Source organism: Leuciscus leuciscus (genome assembly GCF_965113295.1).
Source record: "Leuciscus leuciscus genome assembly, chromosome: 6".
Taxonomy (NCBI): Eukaryota; Metazoa; Chordata; class Actinopteri; order Cypriniformes; family Leuciscidae; genus Leuciscus; species Leuciscus leuciscus.
The window spans coordinates 855068-877155 of record NC_138730.1 but is presented as its reverse complement, the minus strand read 5'-3'; the positions used below and the strand labels follow the sequence as shown (position 1 = coordinate 877155).

General features: G+C 40.0%; 1 protein-coding gene across 2 annotated transcripts in view; it reads left to right on the top strand.

Moving 5' to 3' along the window:
- The first annotated feature begins 11999 nt into the window (after positions 1-11999).
- Positions 12000-22088, top strand: part of dnm3b (dynamin 3b) — a 49509-nt gene continuing 39420 nt past the window's right edge. The window contains exons 1-6 of one of the 2 annotated variants that reach the window (XM_082174221.1): positions 12000-12311; positions 12698-12931; positions 18663-18736; positions 18831-18980; positions 19914-20117; positions 21790-21888. In XM_082174221.1, coding sequence (XP_082030347.1) covers positions 12771-12931; positions 18663-18736; positions 18831-18980; positions 19914-20117; positions 21790-21888 — 688 coding nt within the window. In that variant the 5' untranslated portion in view covers positions 12000-12311; positions 12698-12770. The remainder of the gene's footprint in view (positions 12312-12697; positions 12932-18662; positions 18737-18830; positions 18981-19913; positions 20118-21789; positions 21889-22088) is intronic. The other variant, XM_082174222.1, reaches the window with a different exon arrangement.

Sequence of the window (22088 nt, the reverse complement as noted above, 5' to 3'; positions counted from 1 at the left end):
AGGGAGCTCAGCGACCAGGAGACACAGTCGGTGGAACAACAGGTTGCTTCCTACCTCCAGAGCAGGGGGATAGAGGTGGACCTGGAGCACATCGAGGCGTGTCACCCACTGCCCACGAAGAACGAGAGACCACCAGCGGTCATTATGAGGTTTACCAATCGGAAAAAGAAAATAGCACTTCTGAAGCAAGGACGCAAACTGAAAGGCACAAATGTTTTCATAAATGAACACTTGACAAAGAAAAATGCTGATAAAAATCGCAAGGATTGCACGACAACTTAGAAAACAAGGCAAGATTCAACAAACCTGGGTAACTAACTGTAAGATCTTCATCAAACTAAATGGGACTCCGGAGGAAGCAAAAGTCTTGGTGGTGAAGAGGATAGAAGATCTTGATAAGTATTGACATTGATGCAGCACCTGGTATCAAAGTAGCTTGTGACTCTTTACATCATCAAATGCTAAACATACCAAGAACACAGACTACACCAAGTATTGATATGGACATGTTACAGAACATTCTACAACATCAACAAATGGAACTGGAAACGTGTGAGTATCAAGAGCACACCACAACAGAGACTGATACTGAGATAGACTCTGACAATAATTTTCTCTCTTCGATTGCAATTGCAAAAAACTGCAATTATTTTACCCAAGAACAATATGAAAATAGTGTAAAATCAGAAGGTAACCTGTCAATAATACATTTTAATAGTCGAAGCATGTACACTAACTTTGAGGCTATCAAAGATTATTTGGAACACTTCGCTCATCCATTTAGCATCATTGCAATTACTGAAACCTGGTTTAACGATGATAAAGGTATTGATTTTTGTCTTGATGGCTATGAATTAAGATATACAAACAGAATAAACAAAATAGGAGGTGGGGTTGCTTTGTACCTTCATAAATCTGTTAAATTGAATGTTTCAACTGATATGACCATAGCTGTGGATGGCTTATTTGAATGCATAACAGTGGAAATTCATAATGATAAAAAGAAAAATATCTTCATGAGTTGTGTATACCGGGCACCTGGTTCAAGCATAGAAACTTTCAATGAGTGGATGGGTAAACTGTTTTCTACTGTGAACCAAAAAAACATATTTATTTGTGGTGATTTTAACATTGATTTGTTAAATCCAACCAAACTAAAAAACGTTGATGACTTCACTGACACAATGTATAGCTTGTCTCTGTACCCAACTATAACGAAACCGAGCAGAATAACGTCACATAGTGCCACAATCATTGACAACATTTTTACTAACATTATGGGAAATCAAATCATCAGTGGCCTATTTATATGTGATATCACTGACCACTTACCTGTTTTTACTTTGTATGATTGTAATCTTAAGAAAACGAAAGACACTATGGCAAAAATCTCTAAACGAAAAATTACAGAGGACATGATCCATGCCCTAAACAATAGTTTAGCGCTCCAGGATTGGACTTCAGTTTACAGTGAACTAAATGTGGACAGTGCTTATTGTAATTTTTTAGATATCTTCACTTCCCTGCATAATAAACATTGCCCTGTGAAAGAATATTTTATAAAGGAAAAACATAAAAAAAGCCCCTGGATTACGAAAGGAATAATTAATGCCTGTAAAAAGAAAAACAATCTCTATAAATTGTTCATTAAAGTAAAAACAAAAGAAGTGGAACAAAGATATAAGAAGTACAAAAATAAATTAACTGATATTATAAGAACATGCAAACGGTTATATTATCAAAAAAAATTATATGAACAAAAAAGCAATATAAAAGGAACTTGGGATGTTTTGAATAGCCTAATCAAACAAGGATCCTCAAAGTTGACATATCCTGATCACTTTATTGATGAAAATGGTGAAGATTATAATAGTAATGTAGTAAATAAGTTCAACAATTTTTTTGTAAATGTTGGCCCTAAGTTGTCCGCTGATATTTCAGACAATGGAGTTGCAAAATCAACTATTGAACGGAATTCTTTGTCATTCTTCCTCTCAGCTACAAATGAGCAGGAAGTGACAAACATTGTGTGGAAATGTAAAAGTAAGTCCTCCACCGACTGTCATGATATCAGCATGACATTGATTAAAAAAGTTATAATGAATATTGTAAAACCCTTAACTTATATTTGTAACTTGTCATTCCAGACTGGCTGCTTTCCAAGTAAAATGAAAATCGCTAAAGTAATTCCACTCTTCAAAAAGGATGACAAACACGTTTTTACTAATTACAGACCAATCTCTCTTTTGCCTCAGTTCTCAAAAATTTTAGAGAAACTCTTCAAGTTTCTTGAGAAACATCATGTAATTAATGATGGTCAGTATGGTTTTAGGTCCAAAAGAACTACCTCAATGGCAATAACTGAAACCATTGAAGAAATTACTAATGCACTGGAGCAAAAAAAGTATGCAGTTGGTATCTTTATTGATCTAAAAAAAGCCTTTGATACTATTAATCACTCAATCCTATTAAATAAGATGGAAAGATATGGAATTAGGGGGCTGGCTGGAGATTGGTTAAAAAGTTATTTAACAGGGAGGTTACAGTTTGTAAAAATCGGTCAGTATTTATCAGATACTCTTGGCATTGTTTGTGGTGTTCCCCAGGGGTCAGTATTGGGGCCAAAATTGTTTAATGTGTATATAAATGATATTTTTAATACATCCAAAGTACTGAAACTCATACTATTTGCAGACGACACGAATATATTCTACAGTAGTGACGATTATAATGAGCTCGTAAATACGGTAAACAGGGAACTAAATATAATAAAAAAGTGGATGGACACAAATAAATTATCCTTGAATATAAATAAAACTAAGATAATGATGTTCGGTAATCGCAACAAAATGTCTGAACAGAGAATAAGTATTGATGGTGCCCAAATTGAAATTGTGAGTGAGATTACATTTTTAGGAGTAATAATTGACAGCAAATTGTCATGGAAACCCCATGTCAGACACATAAAAACAAAAATCTCCAAAAGCCTCTCAATTATAAATAAAGTAAAACTATACCTTGATGAAAATGCACTCCGTACTTTATACTGCACCCTGGTACTACCATACCTTATGTTTTGTGTTGAAGTGTGGGGAAATAACTACCAGAACACAATAAATCCTCTGATCATATTACAGAAAAGAGCTGTGAGGATCATTCACAAGGTTGGTTTTCTAGAACATACTCATAATCTGTTTATGCAGTCAAAGTTGCTGAAATTTGAGGATCTTGTCAAATATAATACATCAATAGTTTTATATAAAGCATTTAACAAACTATTACCGCCTAATTTACAACGTTTTTTTAAAACTCCAGTGCGAGCTCATAACTTGAGAGGTTTTGGATATTTTTCATTACCGAGAGCCCAAACCACTCGTTAACATTATTGTGTGTCTGTATGCGGAATGAAACTCTGGAACAAACTGGACTTGCAACAAAAGCAATGCCAAACTATTCATCAATTTAAATTGTTATATAAACATTGGGTCTGGTTAAAATACAGAGATGAGGGTCTTTAATTTACATTGCTGTTGTACTCTGTCTTACAGTGTTAACATGTGCTCAATGTTTCCTTACCATCGTTGGTATATTGTCCATTACCATTGTTGGCATTGTTTATTTTTCTTACATTGTTGGTATAAACTGTTGTTAAAATAAATACTTGTTACTTGTGGTAACGCCACCATGATATAATATTTGTAAACAATCCGTGAGCAAAGTAATAATGAAACTCAATGTATTAATCACTAAATGGGGAATGGGGGTGGGATTAAATAAGTTGTCTTCTTCCCACTCCCTTTCAGGCAGAATTCGATTGTCATATTTAAATACTGTATATTCTGTTGTTGCACTATATGACTTTATATTTTGTTACCTTGTACTTTTCTGTGTCATTGCCTGAAATAAACGAATAAACAAAACAAAACAAACAAAACACTCACTTCTTCTTCTGGAGGTGCAGCAGGAACACGAATAGTTGGTACCGATCCTTTTTTCAGGAGCAGCTTCTTAGCAAAACCAGCTTTATACTGACCCTCGTTTGTAAAGCAGTCTGGTGTGTGAAATGATTCGCGCAAACATGAAAGCATTGACGTTGATCGTGGGGAATATTCCCTTCGGAAACAAACTCAGCCACTGCATCTTCAGCGGTTCGGATTTAGGAACATCAACATGATGCTGTGTTCCTTATTACACCCAAGAACAGAACACCACACTCGCTTAGATTCATATAATCCTACAGTTCAAACTACAATCCGGCCTCTAGCTCATAAATGCCAGAGGAGAACTGGCCCCCGACTGAGCCTGGGTTCTCCCAAGGTTTTTTTTTTTCTCCATTAGGTCACCTGATGGAGTTTTAGGACACCATTAGGTCACTTGATGAAGTTTTTCGGTTCCTTGCCACTGTTGCCTTTGGCTTGCTCAGTTGGGGATATTTTGGGGATATTTAATTTAATTTGATCAATCAATAAATTCCTCTTGAAACAAACTTTGTTGTATTATTTTAATTTAATACTGTGAAGCTGCTTTGATACAATCTGTATTGTGAAAAGCGCTATACAAATAAACTTGACTTGACTTGACTTGACTTAGATGCCATTCTGCTCATAGACAGCGCTCCAGCGTATCAACAATGACCGCGCTGGTCCGTGCGGACTATGATTGACATGAGCAAGGGTGGGTCTGTGTTGAAACGCTGCTGTCAATCAACAATTGTGGGAGGGGCGTCCGATCTTGTGACGTCACACGGTCGAACGGCTTGATTTGAGACGGGGGAAACATATAAGGAGATTTAAAAAAAAACACTGGATGGATTTTTATCATTATATGATGGTTGTGTACAGGCACTGCCAACACACACTTCAGTACAATCAACTTGTAAAAGTGCATGTACCACTTGCCAGGTTTCAAGAAATCACACTGAGCTACTGGTTGTGGATCCGCCTGGAAGGATATTTGAAATGTACATAATACATGAATATACATGATAATAAAAATAATTATTAAGGAAAATTGGCACATGTAGTGTTGTACAGAATACCACCCATTGTACACTGATATTTGAAAAGACTAGGATAAAATTATTGAATATAATAATTGTTAAAATGCTCCCCTTTTTAGTCACCCGTGACCAAACTCTTGGTTTTGAAGTGACAGATGGGCCACTCTGGAGTCCACCCTGAACACACTGCTCCGCAGCAGCCAAAATCCACATGGCTACACACCTCTCCATTGCTGCATAGATCCAGATAGACATGTTATCAACGGGATAAATGCAAGTATTGAAAAAGTGTATCTAAATGCTATTGTAAAATGTAACGTTAGCTAGACAGCCATACTTACCCTGCCATGCAGGTGCAATGCCCACTCTGGACTTCGCCGGACTTCTTCGCAATGATCCAGGCGGAGTAGCTCTATGAGAGCGTCTGACCCGCCTCGATTTCCCCGTAAACGACACAGGTATTTCCATCCGTGTGTGTTAGAATGTTTTTAACTTTTCCGGAATGACAATAGTTATAGGCATCCAAGCTGCGATATGCCTTGAACGCCTCCTTTGTGTTGTACACACATTCCTCCTCGACTAAGTATTCAAAGATATTTACCTGACTGACCTCCGGGAAATCAGACAGGTCTGTAGAAAAAAACGTTTGCCTCAAAATTGTGTTGAAGGGGTCTGGTAGTGTAACGTTGTCACATTTACAGTTTGGCCAAGTAACAGCTCTTTTCTTCTATTGGTATTCCCAAATAAAACTGGCTAGACATACTTGCTAATGTAATTTCCTTGTTTCTACAGATGAACTCTGTTGTTATTGATTCTACCGGAAGTTAAGTTTGGGCCACAAAAGCGCACAGGCGCAGTAACGTTTGTTTATGTTGTTGCCATTGAAACCGTCTATATCTAGAGATGCAGCTTTTTGTTTTTCCTGTAGGATGTTTGGTAAAAATTTGAAACTGGAAAAAATGTCTAGATCTCTTTAGAGAGCGCGAGAAAACACCTGCCCATAAAGCAGGCATGCTGTCCTGGCACAGCTTTAAAGCCAGTGCTGTTCACGGCAGTGTAATTGAACAATTGCTCTCAGCAAATGAGGCAGAAATAAAAGACAGACGGGAGTACCTTACCCGTATTGTTGCAGTGACACAGTTCCTGGCCAAGCTAAATATGCCCTTCCGTGGCCATGATGAGGGAGAGGAGTTTTCTGCAGTGTCTGAATCTTCTAAAACAGTTTGACCCTTTCTTGAAATCCGATTCAGCCCCTTCACACAGCACCTATGATCACCTGCATCTCAGAATGAGATAATCGAGTGCTGTGCTGAAGAGGTTACAGCTAATATTGTCAGGGAGCTAAAAGAGGCAGTGATGTTTTCAGTTATGGCAGATGAAGCCAGAGACGGCAATACTGAACAGCTTGCCATATGTGTTCGCTATGTTGCAGAAGATACAGTGAAGGAGAGCTTGCTGAAGGAGTCCACCTGATAATGTTTTAGTAGGAGGGGACTGGAATATGGTTCCTGACCAGTGGAAAGATGGATGGCCTCCCAGACTTAACAAGGGCCGGCTTAATGTTAGTGTTGAACTCTATATGACAGAAAATAATGTGAGTGATGTTTGGCGATATTTAAATCCAGAGGTTGAATGTTTTTCATGGTTTAAACCAAATGGGGAGAGCAAATCTAGAACTGATTATTGGACGGTCAGTGACAACAATTTTAAAATATGATTCAAAATCTACAATTTCTAAAGCTCCGTTAACAGATCGTTGTTTCATAGATCTCGTTTTAGGACCCACAACTAAGCAATTCAGAAACAACGGTTATTGGAAGTTCAATGCCTTTCTCTTACAAAATGAAGAATTTGGGAAATTTCCATTAGTTTCTCTAAGAAACTAATAAAAGAAAAAAAGAGAATATGAAAGGAATTTAATTTGTGAAATAAGTCAGTGTTGTAACAACATGTTTTAAATAATTATGAAAATGATAAGGTGATGGAGCTTCAAAGTAAATGAGATAATCTGTATCTTGAGAGGGTGCAGGGTGCGTATATAAGATCGAGTGGACTGAGGAAGGGGAAGAGAACTCTTATAGGAACTCTATCAGTAGTTTAATGATCCAAGGAGAGGAATGCAAAGATTCTAAAATAATTGAAGAAGAAGTGTTTCAGCTCTATTCTAAACTATATTCCTCAGATTTCTCCTCTTATGAGTCAGATCTTCTTCTTCTTTTTGCTCAAATCCAGAACAATATTCCACGTGTCGAGGACTCTTTCAAAGTGTTATGTGATTCGGATATTAAAATTGAAGAATTGGATTCAGTTGTTGAGAAGATGCCTTTACACACATCCTCAGGGACAGATGGGCTCACAAATCATTTTTTGGGGGAGATTTGAGAAATATATTATTCTTTGCCCTAAAAGAAGGTATTGAAAAAAAAAGAGTTGATTGAAAGTATGAAGCAAGGTTTGATTACATTGAATCCAAAAGCTGGTAAAGATAAAAGAGTCTTAGACAGTCTGAGGCCTATCACTTTGCTGAACATTGATTATAAAAACATTTCTGTGGCTATCGCTGCCAGGCTGAAAAAGGGTATTTCTACTATAATAAGTGAGACACAATCAGGGTTTGGGGGAGGAAGGTCTAATATTAGACTGGTTTTAGATTTACTCGATTATAGTGAAGTGGTTCAAGAGTGGGTTTCTCATTTTTATTTAATTTTTACAAAGCATTTGATGCTGTTGAGCATCCTTTTATTTTGAAAAACCTTGCAACATTTTGGTTTTGGAGTGAGATTTATAAACTTAATTGAAATGTTATATAATGTAATCAATAACTCTAGGGATTTCCTGCTCAAAATTTCCAGTTAAAAGCCAGATTCGTCAGGGATGTGGGAGCCCACCATTATTATTTATAATGGTTGCAGAGGCCTAACAGTGTTGGATAGACAAATACTTATAAGTCAGTTTTCTGACGACACAACATTGAACATCAACTTCCACTAGCTTTACACTCTACTGCAGTGGTTCCCAAAGTGGGTGCCGTGACAACTGGCTAGGGGTGCCGCAGAATCTCAGCTTTATTTTCCAATTTAAACAGCCTAAAATAACTATCGTACCATATAATAACCTTTTACAGCCAAGGTTATAATCGTTAACGAAAACGAACGAAAAAACGAAAACTAGGAGGGAAAAAACGCTATTTAAAACACGCAGCGTGCGTATTCGTTCAGCTGCATTTCCTTTCCCTGCTCTCTCTGTCACTCATGCGTCTCTCACATGCGCACGCGCACACACACACACACACACACACACACACACACACACACACACACACACACACACACACACACACACACACACACACACACACACACAGACAGCTCCTCCCCTCCGTGCACACCGCGTCTCCATGAGAACGAGTGTTCGTTCGACGTTGAAAGCAAGTTCGCGAAAGGTTGGTCTCTCAATCTCGTGAACACCTTTACACAATCACACATTAAAAAGTGGTATAAAAATATTTTAAATTCTGAATATAATTTTGTCAGTGTGTTATTGTCGACCCGAGAAGCGATTGCGCCTTCTTTAGAAAGTTAACTAGTCGCAAGTTTGAGGAAAAATGCACTTTTTGGTTGTGGTTGTCGATGTCAAAACACTATATAAGCTGTGATTCAAATATTAAATAATGTTATATCATTATGTCTTTTTGAATCTTGCCCCTGACAAATAACCCAAATTACACAAAAAAAGACTAAAACTAACACTAAAACTAATAAAAACTAAACGAAAACTAAGCATTTTCAAAAAAAAAAAAAATTAACTAAACTAGCAAACCCACTTTAAAAACTAATTAAAACTAAACTGAATTTGAAAACAAAAAGTCAAAACGAAATAAAATTTAAAACTAATGAAAAAATGCAAAACTATAATAGGCTAACCCTGTTTACAGCATATTTTTAAATCATATCAAAACACCAACATATGCAAAAATATTTGGAGTTGTTTATTATTATTTATAATAATACAGTAGCCTTATTGGTTAAAATCAGTCTGTTGACGTGTGTCCAGTTATTAATGGACTGATGATTCATCTGAAGGGGTTGTTTCGCCTCATATTATGTCTGTTGTAATGTATTCATAATAAATTCATGCTGCTGTTTATGCTTCATTGGTTGTTTGCTCATCTGGATATAATTGTATATATGTATGCACATATGTTCGTTTAGTTTAATTGGGTTAGGGTGCCGTGGAAAAAAAAAACACTACAAAGGGGTGCCATGCTTTCAAAAAGTTTGGGAACCACTGCTCTATTGAGCAGTCTTCTAGAGCTTCGGGCCACATCTAACCCTAAACAAATGTGTAATTTTAACACTGCATGAGTTTCCTTTGCAGTCATTTTCTAATATACACATTAAAAGGGAAGTTAAATATCTGGGGATTATTATCTCTAAAGATGAAGATGTTATGGAGAATAAGAATGTGTTAAAGGTATAGCGGAGGATCTTTCCAAATTTTAGATAAGACCCGCCCTCTCCACTTTTTGAAAAGTTTGATTGATTCACCAGAATGATTGACAATTAGGAGGACCAATAGTATAGGTTACCCACCAGGAAGTAAAACATCCTCCGCTATACCTTTAAATAACAGATAAGCATAATTTTAAACATAACAGTTAGTCCATAATAAACAGATGTCTGCAGGATCTCACACTCTTTGGAAGGGTTATTTTATCTAAAATGTATAGTTTGTCCAGACTCATCTATCCTGCTTTCTCCTTGCCCATATCGACATGAATGATTGAATTAATAAATAAGGTGAATCTTAAATTTATTTGGAGGAATAAATGTCAGCACATAAGAAAGGATGACCTGATTAAAACATGAAGACGGTGGTGTGAATGCGATCGATTTAGACATTATAAATGGTGTTTTGAAATTGAAATGGTTAAAATCCTTCATTGAAAATAGCCACTCGTTCTGGTTTACTGTCCCCAATGCTGTCTTTAACTCACTGGGGGAATAAACGTTTAGCTATGTTGGGACTTTGAGTGTACCCTGTTACCAGTTAAACCTCCAGCCTTCCATCAGCAAGTGCTACTGGAAACTAGTGTTCAAACATGACTTCACGCCTCACTAGATATATAAAGTCTGGCAGAGAATCTGGATATCTTGAGGAATGGAAATCTAAAGGGATTTGGGCTATTGCCCATTTCTTGGATGATAATGGAGAGTTGTTACTGTATAGAGAGTTTTGTGAGAAATTACAATTACAGTGTAGGCCTACCGTTAATATTTTTAATAGACTGATCAGAGCCATACCAATTCCTTTAAGATTAATGGTTAAAGAGGACATGTTGTACTCTAGAGTCTCCCAGAACTGAGACTCTTCTTAGAAGGGTGTGATTTCTGTGATAAAAAAAAAAGTACAAATAGAGTCATTAGAAGTTTTATTTTACAGGCTTATTACCCAAACCCAATTAGACGGGAATACGTGCTTAAAGATTTTGATATGGTTGAAATGAAAAAAATGTGGGAAAATGATTTGTCTTTCCCCTCCCCCTAAAGCTAAGGAGGAACTTAAACGAATTTTAACCAGATTTATCCTGCAAATACATTTTTTAAGATTGAAATTTAATTTTGATGTGAATAATTGTGTTTTTTGTGAAACAAATATTGAAAGTTTAGTGCACGTCTTCTGTTGTGATATGGTGCAGCTCTTCTGGAGTGAGGAGCAGGATTGGATAAGGGTCTAGGAGGATTACAGTTAATTAGGTCTGGTGTTTGTCTGGAAAACAAAGAGTGTGATTTTTGTTATTCATTTCTTGTTATGTTTTGGAAAGTTTTTCATTCATAAATGCAGATGTGTTAAATCTAAACCCAACTTTAACCAGTGGATGAACGAGGTTAAACTCTTGTGCAAATCTTTCAAATTAGTTCAAAATCAGAAAGCCCTAAATTGATTTCTCTTCTGGATACGTTTAAATTAATTTAAAACACCCCTTTTGATTTAGTTTTCATTTTTATTTATTTACAGACAAACACTAGTGCGGCTGGACTGATACATGAACACAACACAGACCTGAGACATGTGAACGAACCAGAGACAGCAAGATGACAAAAGAAGATATTTTGAAAAATGTCTGTAACCAAAAAAAATATATGGAAGTCATTGGGGTCCATCAACTGTTTGGTTACAGACATTTTTCAAAATATCTTCTTTTGTGTTCAGCAGAAAAAAGAAATTCATACAGGTTTGAAACAACTTGAGGGTGAGTAAATGATGACAGAATTTTCATTTTTGGGTGAACTATCCCTTTAAAAAAACTACTGTCCAATTTCATGGGGACTTTAACCATCAAAAATCAAGAGTGATTCATTAAACAGACAAATTGAGTATAAATGATTTCCTCCTTAAATTCAGCAAACAGGGAAGTTTCCCTAATTAAATAATAATACATGGGAGAAAACAAAATTCTCTCATTTAAAAAGATCCATAAAGCCGAAGTGTTTCATGAAAGAGGAGAGAAGGACTGCAAATCATCCTCAGGCTTATCAGCTGGTTATATTTCAATATCGTGTCGGCAGAGTTTAATAATGGTGTTTCAATCACATACACGCTGCATTAATACAAATTCTGCTTTATCTAAAACTATCTATAGGCTGGTGGAAATCTGATCCACAGGAGACATGATTGTCGACCCGACGCTAAAGTAAAGCGGTGTGGGGGAAATCCCTCAGTATATGAGAAACCCAGTCGTTGTTCCAGTGTGTGTGTGTGTGTGTGTGTGTGTGTGTGTGAAGTGTTTTCTAGATGACAGGTTGGTGTTTTCTCGGTGTGAATCCACTATGGCGGAGGAGGATTTGCTCATGAATATTAAGCGCGTAACGGCACGGTCATCCAGTACTCCTCACCGATTGGTTGACAGGCAAAGACATTGGCTGGAGATCTGACCAATTAGCGGTTCCTCCTCGAGTGAAGGCTTGGGCTATGAATATTAATGAGGTTTCGTGACCGAACGCTCCAGTAAACAGAGCGCGCGACTGCTGCCGGACTCGATCAATATTCATGAGCGCGTGATAGTGATTGGCCGCTGATTGGTTGCGTCCTGCGCCAAGTGCATCGTAATGAGTGCGGCTGCGTTGCAGGGCGATTAATTTGTGTTCGGAGAGAAAGACGACAGGATGAAATAGCGTGACATACAGATGTGTGTTTTCCGATCTGCGACAATAACACGCGTCTGGGTTTGTGTCAGCACCAGTGACTGGATTAGGGTTAGCGCGTTAAGGCTGTTGCGGCTCTTAGGCGGCTCAGGTGGAGCAGGATAACGGTAAGTCTTTCCCTGCATCAATAATGCCAGTTTATATGCAGGCGACGGGCCGATGACGTATTCAATCATAACATCCACATCCTAATGTCATCCATATAAATATAGAGCATCCCTTATGAATGCATGCACATCCCTTATCATTCTCGGTTTAAATGCATCTTCATCCCTTATGTCATCAATATAATGCATCTAGGCCTGCATCTCTTATAATGCGTGTTTATACACTAAGAGATGTATATTATCATGGAGTAATGCTGAGGATCTGCTGTTCTCCAGTGCCCTTGACAATCTGTGCTCGCGGACAGAAACAGTTGCGCAATGTTTGTGTGTGTGTGTCTCTATCTGTGTGTGTGTGTGTGTGTGTGTGTGTGTGTGTGTGTGTGTAGCTGGATGCGCGTGTGTGTGCGCCTCCTCTAGCTCCTCAGACTCTGCCGCATCTTCATCCTCCTCCTCTTCATCATGGGGAACCGGGGCATGGAGGACCTGATCCCGCTGGTGAACCGGCTCCAGGACGCCTTCAGCTCTATCGGGCAGAGCTGTAACCTGGACCTGCCGCAGATCGCGGTGGTGGGCGGGCAGAGCGCCGGCAAGAGCTCCGTGCTGGAGAACTTCGTGGGGAAGTGAGTGAGGATGAAAACATGGTTATTGTAATTAAACTACAAATTAACCATAGTTAGACTAAAATAAAACAAAACAAAAAACATGGTTATATAGTTAAACTACAAATGAACCATGGTATTTGTTGTAAAACTCTGGTTATACAAGTGGTAATCAATCTGCCAAAAAAACTATGGTTACTACACTTTTACTATTATAAAACCAAGGTTAATTTTCGTGTCGGAGGGTGCACACTTAATGACAGTCACATGACTACATTTAATATATTAGTAGCTATAATATACATAAACTGCTACCTAATAAGGCAGTAATGAGTTCTGATTGAGCTGTATCTATACTAATAGGGGGACAGTAAATTATGCAACAAGTAAGTTAAATAACACACCGGAATGGTATGAATAATAATGAATAAATGATAATAAACGTATGGGTGATTGGTTTGAAAGTAGAGCTGCAAGATTCGGTATAAATTGAGAATCACTATTTTTTTCTGTTAAAATAGAGATAATTTACTGGTTCAGATAAACTGTTAGGCCTAATTGCTGCAGTCTATTTAAAAATATAAAATTTATTGGAATTATTATCATTAATATTTTTTTTTAAATCGGATTAAATGAATGATTCAATTACTTCACAATTACGGTTTCATTACTAGATAAATCAACGTTTTTGAACAATGATTGTTCAAAAATGTGTCGCCACCTTCTGGTGGAATTCTGTAATGATACAATTTTTATTTGAAGCTCGGAGTTACTTTCAAAAGGTGATTTACTCTATTTTGATCGCTAACATAGACATCTGTGTTTATGTCCAATAACTAGTATAAACTATAAACTTTTATCTCAGTACTTCTCTGATAATCTGAATTATTGTAGCACAGAAATAATGATGGTGTGTGCTTGAAAAGACAGTTTCATACGATACATGACAACGGCTCTCTCTGGATCAGAACACATATCTCAATGTTCCTGTGATCCGACTTGTCAAAGGTGCAATAGACAGAGACGAATCTCTGTCATTTAGGAATAAGATCATGTGGGTGTTTGAATCAAGATCGCGATCATTAAAAGATAAAACTGGCAAGAACGTTACAAGGTGGTTTATGTGGGCAATATAATAGAATATCACTCACAAGTTGTGTATCAGTACATTAAGGCCTAACCTGAGTGAGAATTTGGGCTTAACTAGCATGATTTCAGAGTTTAAATCAGGAATAGGAGAGGTCCAAGGAGTGAACCCTGTGGTACACCTCTGGAAACAGAGGCAGCATGGGACTTTTGTTTGTTAATAGAGACACATATCTGCCTGTCACTGATATAAGATGTCAGCTGTTGGATGACAGCAGTAAGGGACAGATGAATGAGGGTTCAATTATGGCAAACAGTGTCTTAAACAGCACTAAGGTCAAGGACGACCATGGACTCCTGAATCAGAGGACATTTGAGAGCTCTCTCAGTACTATATGGAGTGGTTGAAGATTCACGGAAAACGTTAAAAGAGCAGTTAAGTAACTTAATAAATAAACAGTAAATAACATGCACTGCTACCTAATACTTCACAAATGCTAAAGGGATTAAATATAAACAAAACTAAAGCCTTCCAGACCTTGGAGATGAATTGTGGTCCACGGTCAGACACGATGTCTTCAGGAATTCCGTAATATCTGAAGATGTAGTTCAGCTGATTCCATTGCTGTGGGGAGTCCTTTTAGGGGAAGAAGACGACAGGATTTGGAGAATGGATCAATTATTACCAGGATGCATGTATTATCGTCGGAGGCTGGGAGATCTGTCATGAAGTCCACTCCTAGGTGTGACCATGGCCGGTTGGGAATGGGCAGCGGCAGAAGTTTGCCAGATGTTAGGTGGCGAGGACTCTTGGCCATGGCGCAGTCTGCACATCCTTGGACGAACCTTCTCACATCCCTGGCCATGTTAGGCCACCAGAAGCGATCTTTTAGCAGCGAGAGGGTGTTATTGGCCCCTGGGTGGCCAGTGCCCAAAGATGTGTGTGCAGAGTGAATCAGGGGAGCTTTGTGCTCTGGTGACATACTACTGACCGGGGGGACAGCCCGACGGAGAAGTGTTGGAAGCATTGGATTAGGGAATGGAATCTGCTGACCATTGGATTGGACTCACGGTTACTTCACTTGGGAGGATGGATTCAGGGTCTTCGCTGACCTCTTCTGGAGCATACAGACGGGAAAGAGCATCAGCCTTCACATTTTTAGAGCCGGGACGATAGGAAATGGAAAAGTTAAATCAGGTAAAGAATAAAAGCCCAACGTGCCTGGCGAGGGTTAAGTCTCTTGACTTCCCTTAGATACTGCAGGTTCTTGTGGTCAGTTATAACTGTGAAGGGGTGTTGAGCACCCTCCAACCAATGCCTCCATTCTTCCAAGGCCAGCTTGATGGCGAGGAGCTCTCTATTACCGACATCGTAATTGCTCTCCGCCGGGCTGAGCATCTTGGAGTAGAAGGCGCATGGATGGAGTTTGGCTGGGGTCCCCTGCTGCTGAGATAACACCGCTCCTACCCCATTGGTGGAGGCATCCACTTCCACGATGAAGGGTTTCTCAGGGTCTGGATGGACGTGGAGCGGTGCACTGGTGAATTTCTCCTACAGGTGTTGGAAGGCTTTGTTGGCAGATGGTGACCAGGATAGAAACTTGGGCTTGTTTCTCAGGAGACTGGTGAGAGGGTTGGTGATGGAGCTGTAGCCGTGGATGAATCTTCGATAGAAATTGGCAAAGCCAAGGAAACGTTGGAGCTCTTTGATGGTGGATGGTGTTGGCCAGTTCTTGATGGTTTCCACCTTCCCCTCGTCCATCTGGATACCTGTGTCACTGATGTGGTAACCAAGGAACTGCACTGAGGGTTGGTGGAAGGAGCATTTCTCAGCCTTGAGAAACAGGTGGAATTCCCTTAGGCGTTTCAGGTCCTCCGCAACGTGGTAGCGTGATCAGCCATGCTCCGGGAGTAGATGAGGATGTCCACTCGTCCCCCTCACGTATCCGGATGAGGTAATACACGCTGCGGAGCTTCAACTTGGTGAACACCGTGGCTCCACGGAGGTGTTCTAGTGCAGCTGGAACGAGGGGAAGAGGATAGCGGAATTTGGTGGTGATTTTGTTCAGGGAGCGGTAATCGATACAAGGCCGCAAGCATCTGTCCTTATTTGCCATGAAGAAGAAACTCGAAGCAGCAGGGGACGCAGAAGGGCGGATGTAGCCTTGTTGGAGGGCCTCTTCTATATACTCCTCCATGGCCTTCTGTTCGGGGAGTGATAGAGGATACATTTTTCCGTGGGGCACTGGCTTACCTGGCATCAGACTGATGGTGCAGTCCCATGGCCTTTGTGGAGGCAGCAGAGAGGCTCTTTTAGGACAGAAGACGTCACTGAAGGGGGCATAGCAGGTTGGGATGTGGGCCGACTGCTTATCGATGGGACTCTAATAGAGGTGGAGTTCACGGGTAGCACCTCGGCCGGAGCTGGAGCAGGACGATGGGTCAGAGGGAAGCAGTTGGGAAAGCATTTCCTGCCCCACTTCAGGACTTCGCCAGTTCTCCTGGAGATGATGGGATCATGCTGCACTAGCCACGGGCGCCTAAGGATCACCTCGGTGGAACGTGGGGTTGACCGACCCGTAGTTCGATGGGAAAGGTGCTGTAGCGAACATGTTTGCGGCACAGTGGTCATCCAGTCACCGACTGGACCTGGTAGATTGTCTGGGTGGCGGTCGTTGGGATGTGGAGTTGGCGGCAGAGGTTTCCCGAGATGAAGTTACCGGCTGACCCAGAGTCAAGGAGGGTGTGAACTGGCTCTCACACCAGCCAATCACTGCTGTCTGCCGCTCCGTAAACAGTAGTCGGTTTGAGTCGATGTGCATAGGTTCATTACCTGGTGCTGAAGCTGAGGTGCTCTGGCTGGCGGAAGTAGTAGGACGGTGCTTGACCTTGACTCTTCGAGACACAACTGCATACGATTGGTGACGTGGGTAGATAGTTGAATGAAGTGTACGAGTCCAATGGAGTCATCTTATGCAGCGAGATACAACCGCACTCGGGGATCTAATCCCTGCCAGTAGGTGGTGAGGAGCGAGCGCTCATTCCAACCGCTAGCGGCTGTGAGGGTTCTAAACTTGAGTGAATAATCATGAATTTACATTTTCCCTTGATGGAGGTGATAAAGATGCTCACCCACTGATGAATCTCCCACAGGCTTTCTGAAGACGCCACGGTAATGTTCGATGAAATCTGTCAGGGACTGAGTGATTGCACTAGCCCGGGTCCAAATGGTGTCAGCCCATTGGAGCACTTGTCCCGTCAGCAGGGAGATGATGAATGCGATCTTCGCCTGATCAGTGGTATAGAGATGCGGTTGCATCTCCAGGGTCAGCGAACACTGCAATAGGAATTCGCTGCAGTCCTCCGCCAAGCCAGAGTGGGGCGCTGATTTAGCCATGGCACTGGTGATCGAAATCGTCGAAGAAGTGGTGGTGACGACGGAAGTGGTGACGGGTGTGGTGGTGACGGCTGGTGTGATGGGAACTGGATCTTCCGGGATTGGTTCTGATGTGCTCATGATGTCTTTTCTGTAGATGGTCCGGTCTTCTGTTACGGAAGCAGACTCAAGAGATGATTAGTGAAGATATAACAGGAGTTTATTTGACAACACAGAGCGGAGACAGGATGCAGGTAAGTGATATGAACAATTATACTTTTGAGAGCGGTGTGCAGGTGATGATTGGAATAGTTCTTCTTACAGGAATGGAGACACACAGGAGAGATGCTGGAGACAATGGAGGTTTGCGATATCAAGGTAAGTAGTCCTTTACGAATACACGAGACCGTACAGTGAACTGAGGTGAAGAGTGTCTTTATAGTGCTGGTGATGATAGTGATGATGAGGTGCAGGGGTGTGTGATTAGAACTCAGTTGAGGGAGTGTGCTGTGATTGGCTGGTGTGAGAGCCTGGCTGATCTGACTGTAACAATAACGTAATATATAAGATGGTGTTTTAGGGTAAAGTGAGTCATTGAGGTCCATCATAAAACCACCAGTACTGACTGTTAGCATCTGTAGAAGAGGCGAGAAACTAACCAGATCATGCTACTGTGAGTGATAATTGTAGTAAATCAAATCTCTTGAGTGTTTGTGATGCAGTGTTTCTGACTAATTCTGTGTAACTGCAAGCTTGAGACAGAAGTTAGATGTATGTATTGTACAAAGATCTTCAGTCTGAGTGTGTCTGAGTCTTGAACAGTTCCAGGAAGACAGTTTCAAAGAATCCCAATAGTATAATGTTAGCCATCAACCACTGTGGCTTTTAGTGGCTGATGCCATATCTGGTCCGGTCGGGTGGCCGATATGCATGGATGACACAATCCAGTTTACTGATAGAAAAATACACAGCATGCCTGAAATTACATGAAACACTTATCACAAAATTCACTCAAAAAACACTGGAAGTTTTGGAGTATTCTTCATTATTCTTTAACAAGGCCACCAGTGAGGTTTAATTGCCCATTCATACAATGACTAAAAACACTGGAAACAGTAGATGTTCGTTGATCTTAGTGCCAGTAGATTTGGACACATTGGTGTTAACCAGACAAGCCGGCACAGCTATAATGTGGTCTGATTACCCGGTCCACTGATTTACCCCTGTAACGGTAGAGTATAAAATGCACAGACACTTCCAGCCAGTGACACGGTTCTGTGTTTTCCGCAGGGACTTTCTTCCTCGTGGATCTGGCATTGTCACTCGCAGGCCTCTGGTTCTGCAGCTCATCAGCTCCAACACAGGTGAAGCCACATCTCTACATCACTCAGTGTCTCAGGCCCAGAGCGATTAACATGCGTGTGTATCTGTGTGTCCCGTGTCATCGTGACTCTACAGAGTGGGCTGAGTTCCTGCACTGCAAAGGGAAGAAGTTCACGGATTTCGATGAGGTCCGTCAGGAGATCGAGGCCGAGACGGACCGCGTTACTGGGGCCAATAAGGGCATTTCCCCCGTTCCCATCAACCTGAGGGTTTTTTCCCCACACGGTACTGAAACATACTCATAAGCATACATGTACTCTGCTGAACCAGCCATCAGTGCAGACTGAGCAAAGCTAGATCTCACTGCTTATGCTGTCGAATGCAAATCAGAGACCGTTTCTTAAAAAGCCTTTTGGGTTCAAGATTTGAACTTTTTGTAAAGCACATTTGGATTTCACATAAAATATAACATAAACTGGGGTGTAACGATACCCTCATGTCACGATTCAATACATATCACGATACTGAACTCACGAGACAATATTATTGCGATACTCCAAGACATAACAGAAAATGAACTGTTGATTAAAATGCTAAATTTGGTATTACATTGTGTGTGTAAATGAATATTCTTGGACTTGGTGCTGAAACCCAATGCACAGGAAAATAGAGACACCAGAATAAAAATATTCATGATTCTGAAGCTGAAAATACAGAATTAGTGTAGATGAATATGCTTTCACTCTGTCACTGACTAGATATAGTTAAAATAATGTAGGCCGCTTTTTACTGGTAACATCAGATATTTGGTATTATCAGGACAGCACAAATATTCCCCCATTGCATTATTATTATACATTATATTCAACATTACAGATAGTAGTGTAATGTAGTACTGACACTAAAACTCTGAAAACTTTTTTCTCACAGTAATTTTCATTTTGGGTGAACTATACAATATATTTTGCCACTATCCACGACACATATTGATGCATTTTTGTATTGCGATATATTGTTACACCCCTAAACATATTCATCTAAGGAAGTGTACAGGTAGACTGAGTTGTCAGAGGTTAGACAAAGTCTGTCTATATGTGTAGTTTGTCACTTGTTATGGTGGCTTCGAGGTTCTAGCATGACTCTGTCAGTGTGTGTTCAGTAGTATCTCTGCTGGTCACGACTCTTCATGGCTCCGTCTGTCCTCTTCCCCCTGTGCAGTGCTGAATCTGACTCTCATTGACCTGCCTGGCATCACTAAAGTGCCGGTGGGCGACCAGCCGGTGGACATCGAGCAGCAGATCCGAGACATGATCATGCAGTTCATTTCCCGAGAGAGCTGCCTCATCCTGGCCGTCACCCCGGCCAACACGGACCTGGCCAACTCCGACGCGCTCAAACTGGCCAAAGACCTCGACCCTCAGGGTGCGTGAGACACACACACACACACACACACACACGGCTCAGGGTGCGTGAGAGATACTGACACACACACACACACACGGCTCAGGGTGCGTGAGAGATACTGACACACACACACGGCTCAGGGTGCGTGAGAGATACTGACACACATATGGGCTGGATTCACTGAACAGGGCACATGAGCTTAGGGTCCCAAACAGGCAGAGCCCATGATAGTGATGGTGATGTAGATGAAAAATAACGTGGCTTGGCAAACGATATGTTCAGATAATGTCTTCCGCTGGCAATCCGAATAAATGAAGAGGAGTGGAGTATGGCATGCCGTTTTAACTTTTATTCATTTCCAGGAAATGAATTCTTGATATCAACAATTCAGTTTTCACTAGTTAAAATGATAATAAGGAATTATATTTCTACTAGTAACAATGGCAATTTTTTTATATTAGAAATTCGCATTTTTACTAGTAACAATGTAATTATTGATTTATTTTATTTTATATTTCTACTAGTAAGAAATACAAAGCTGATATGTGTATTTGGAATTTTAATTTAATTACAAAAATTTTTATATCTGTAATAGTTGTGTCGTTCCTTTTAACATTTAAACATGTAGGATATGAATTGCTGATATCAAGAATTTATTTCTTACTAGTAGAAATATCATTTTTGATATTAATAATTGCATTGTTTCTAGTAAAAATGTGAATTCCTGATATCAATAATTCAGTTGTCACTAGTTGAAATGTCTAATCTTGATATCAACAATTGAATTGCTACTAGTAAAAATTTTCATTTTTGATATCTAAAATGGCTTTCTTACTAGTAACAATCACATTCATGATATCAGAAATTAACATTGTCACTAGTAACAGTTGAATTCTTGATATCAAAAATAAAGGTTTTTACTAGTAAGAATTGTATTTCTGATCTGTGAAATTGGAATTTCAACTAGTAAGAAATAAATTCTTGATATCATCAATTGATTTTGAATGGCAGCCTATGATGACATTTCACTAGTGAAAATACAATTACAGATATCAAGAATCAAGAACTGTTGATATCAAGAATTAACATTGTTACCAGTGGAAATGTAATTCCTGATATCACAAATTGCCATTGTTACTAGTAGAAATCTATTTCCTGATATTAATAACTATTATTTTAACTAGTGAAAATGTAATTGTTGATATCAAGAATTCGTATCCTGTGAATGAATAAGTTAAACTGGCTTGCCATAGTGGAGAAGATTCTCCCTCTTCTATCACACGCTCTCTGTTCTCTGCAGTTCCTCCTACAGCAACTAATGAAGCAAGTCAAGACGTAAATGGGTTCAGACATGCTTTTCTGGGTGATAAATAATGGCACAGATACCAGTTAACCTTAGTAAATCCTGCGTGTCTTTAGTAAACCCTGACAGTGGTTTTATAATGCCAAAAGAGGGTTTGCGCTGGACACAAGCTGTTAGTAAATCTGGCCCATGTTGAGTATCTTACTCGATTTTACAAAATTACAAAATGAATTCCTTTAAGTCAATAAGATGAAGGCTTATTGTGTGGTTTATTGGTAAGACAGAGGCATTAATACCTGATACAAAGGACTGAACAGTGGTTTAGTTTTAGTTGTATGCTGAATCAGCACACGAGTCATGTGATCTCTTGATTGTACATCTTTACAGGCCAGAGGACGATCGGTGTGATCACGAAACTAGATCTGATGGATGAAGGCACGGACGCTCGAGACGTTCTGGAGAACAAGCTCCTGCCACTACGCAGGGGTAAGAACCACATTTCTTCCCGTCTAATGTCTTTTTCTCCTAGTTTTAGTGGATATGTTTCCTTCCTCATGCCATTAGCCACTTTTCCACTGTCGGCCAGTGTGAGCCAGGGCTAAGAGTGTGCCGTGCGGGGCCAATAGCCTCAGACCTCAAGCTGTGTTTCCACTGTAGGGCCAGTGTGAGCCAGGGCTAAGAGCGTG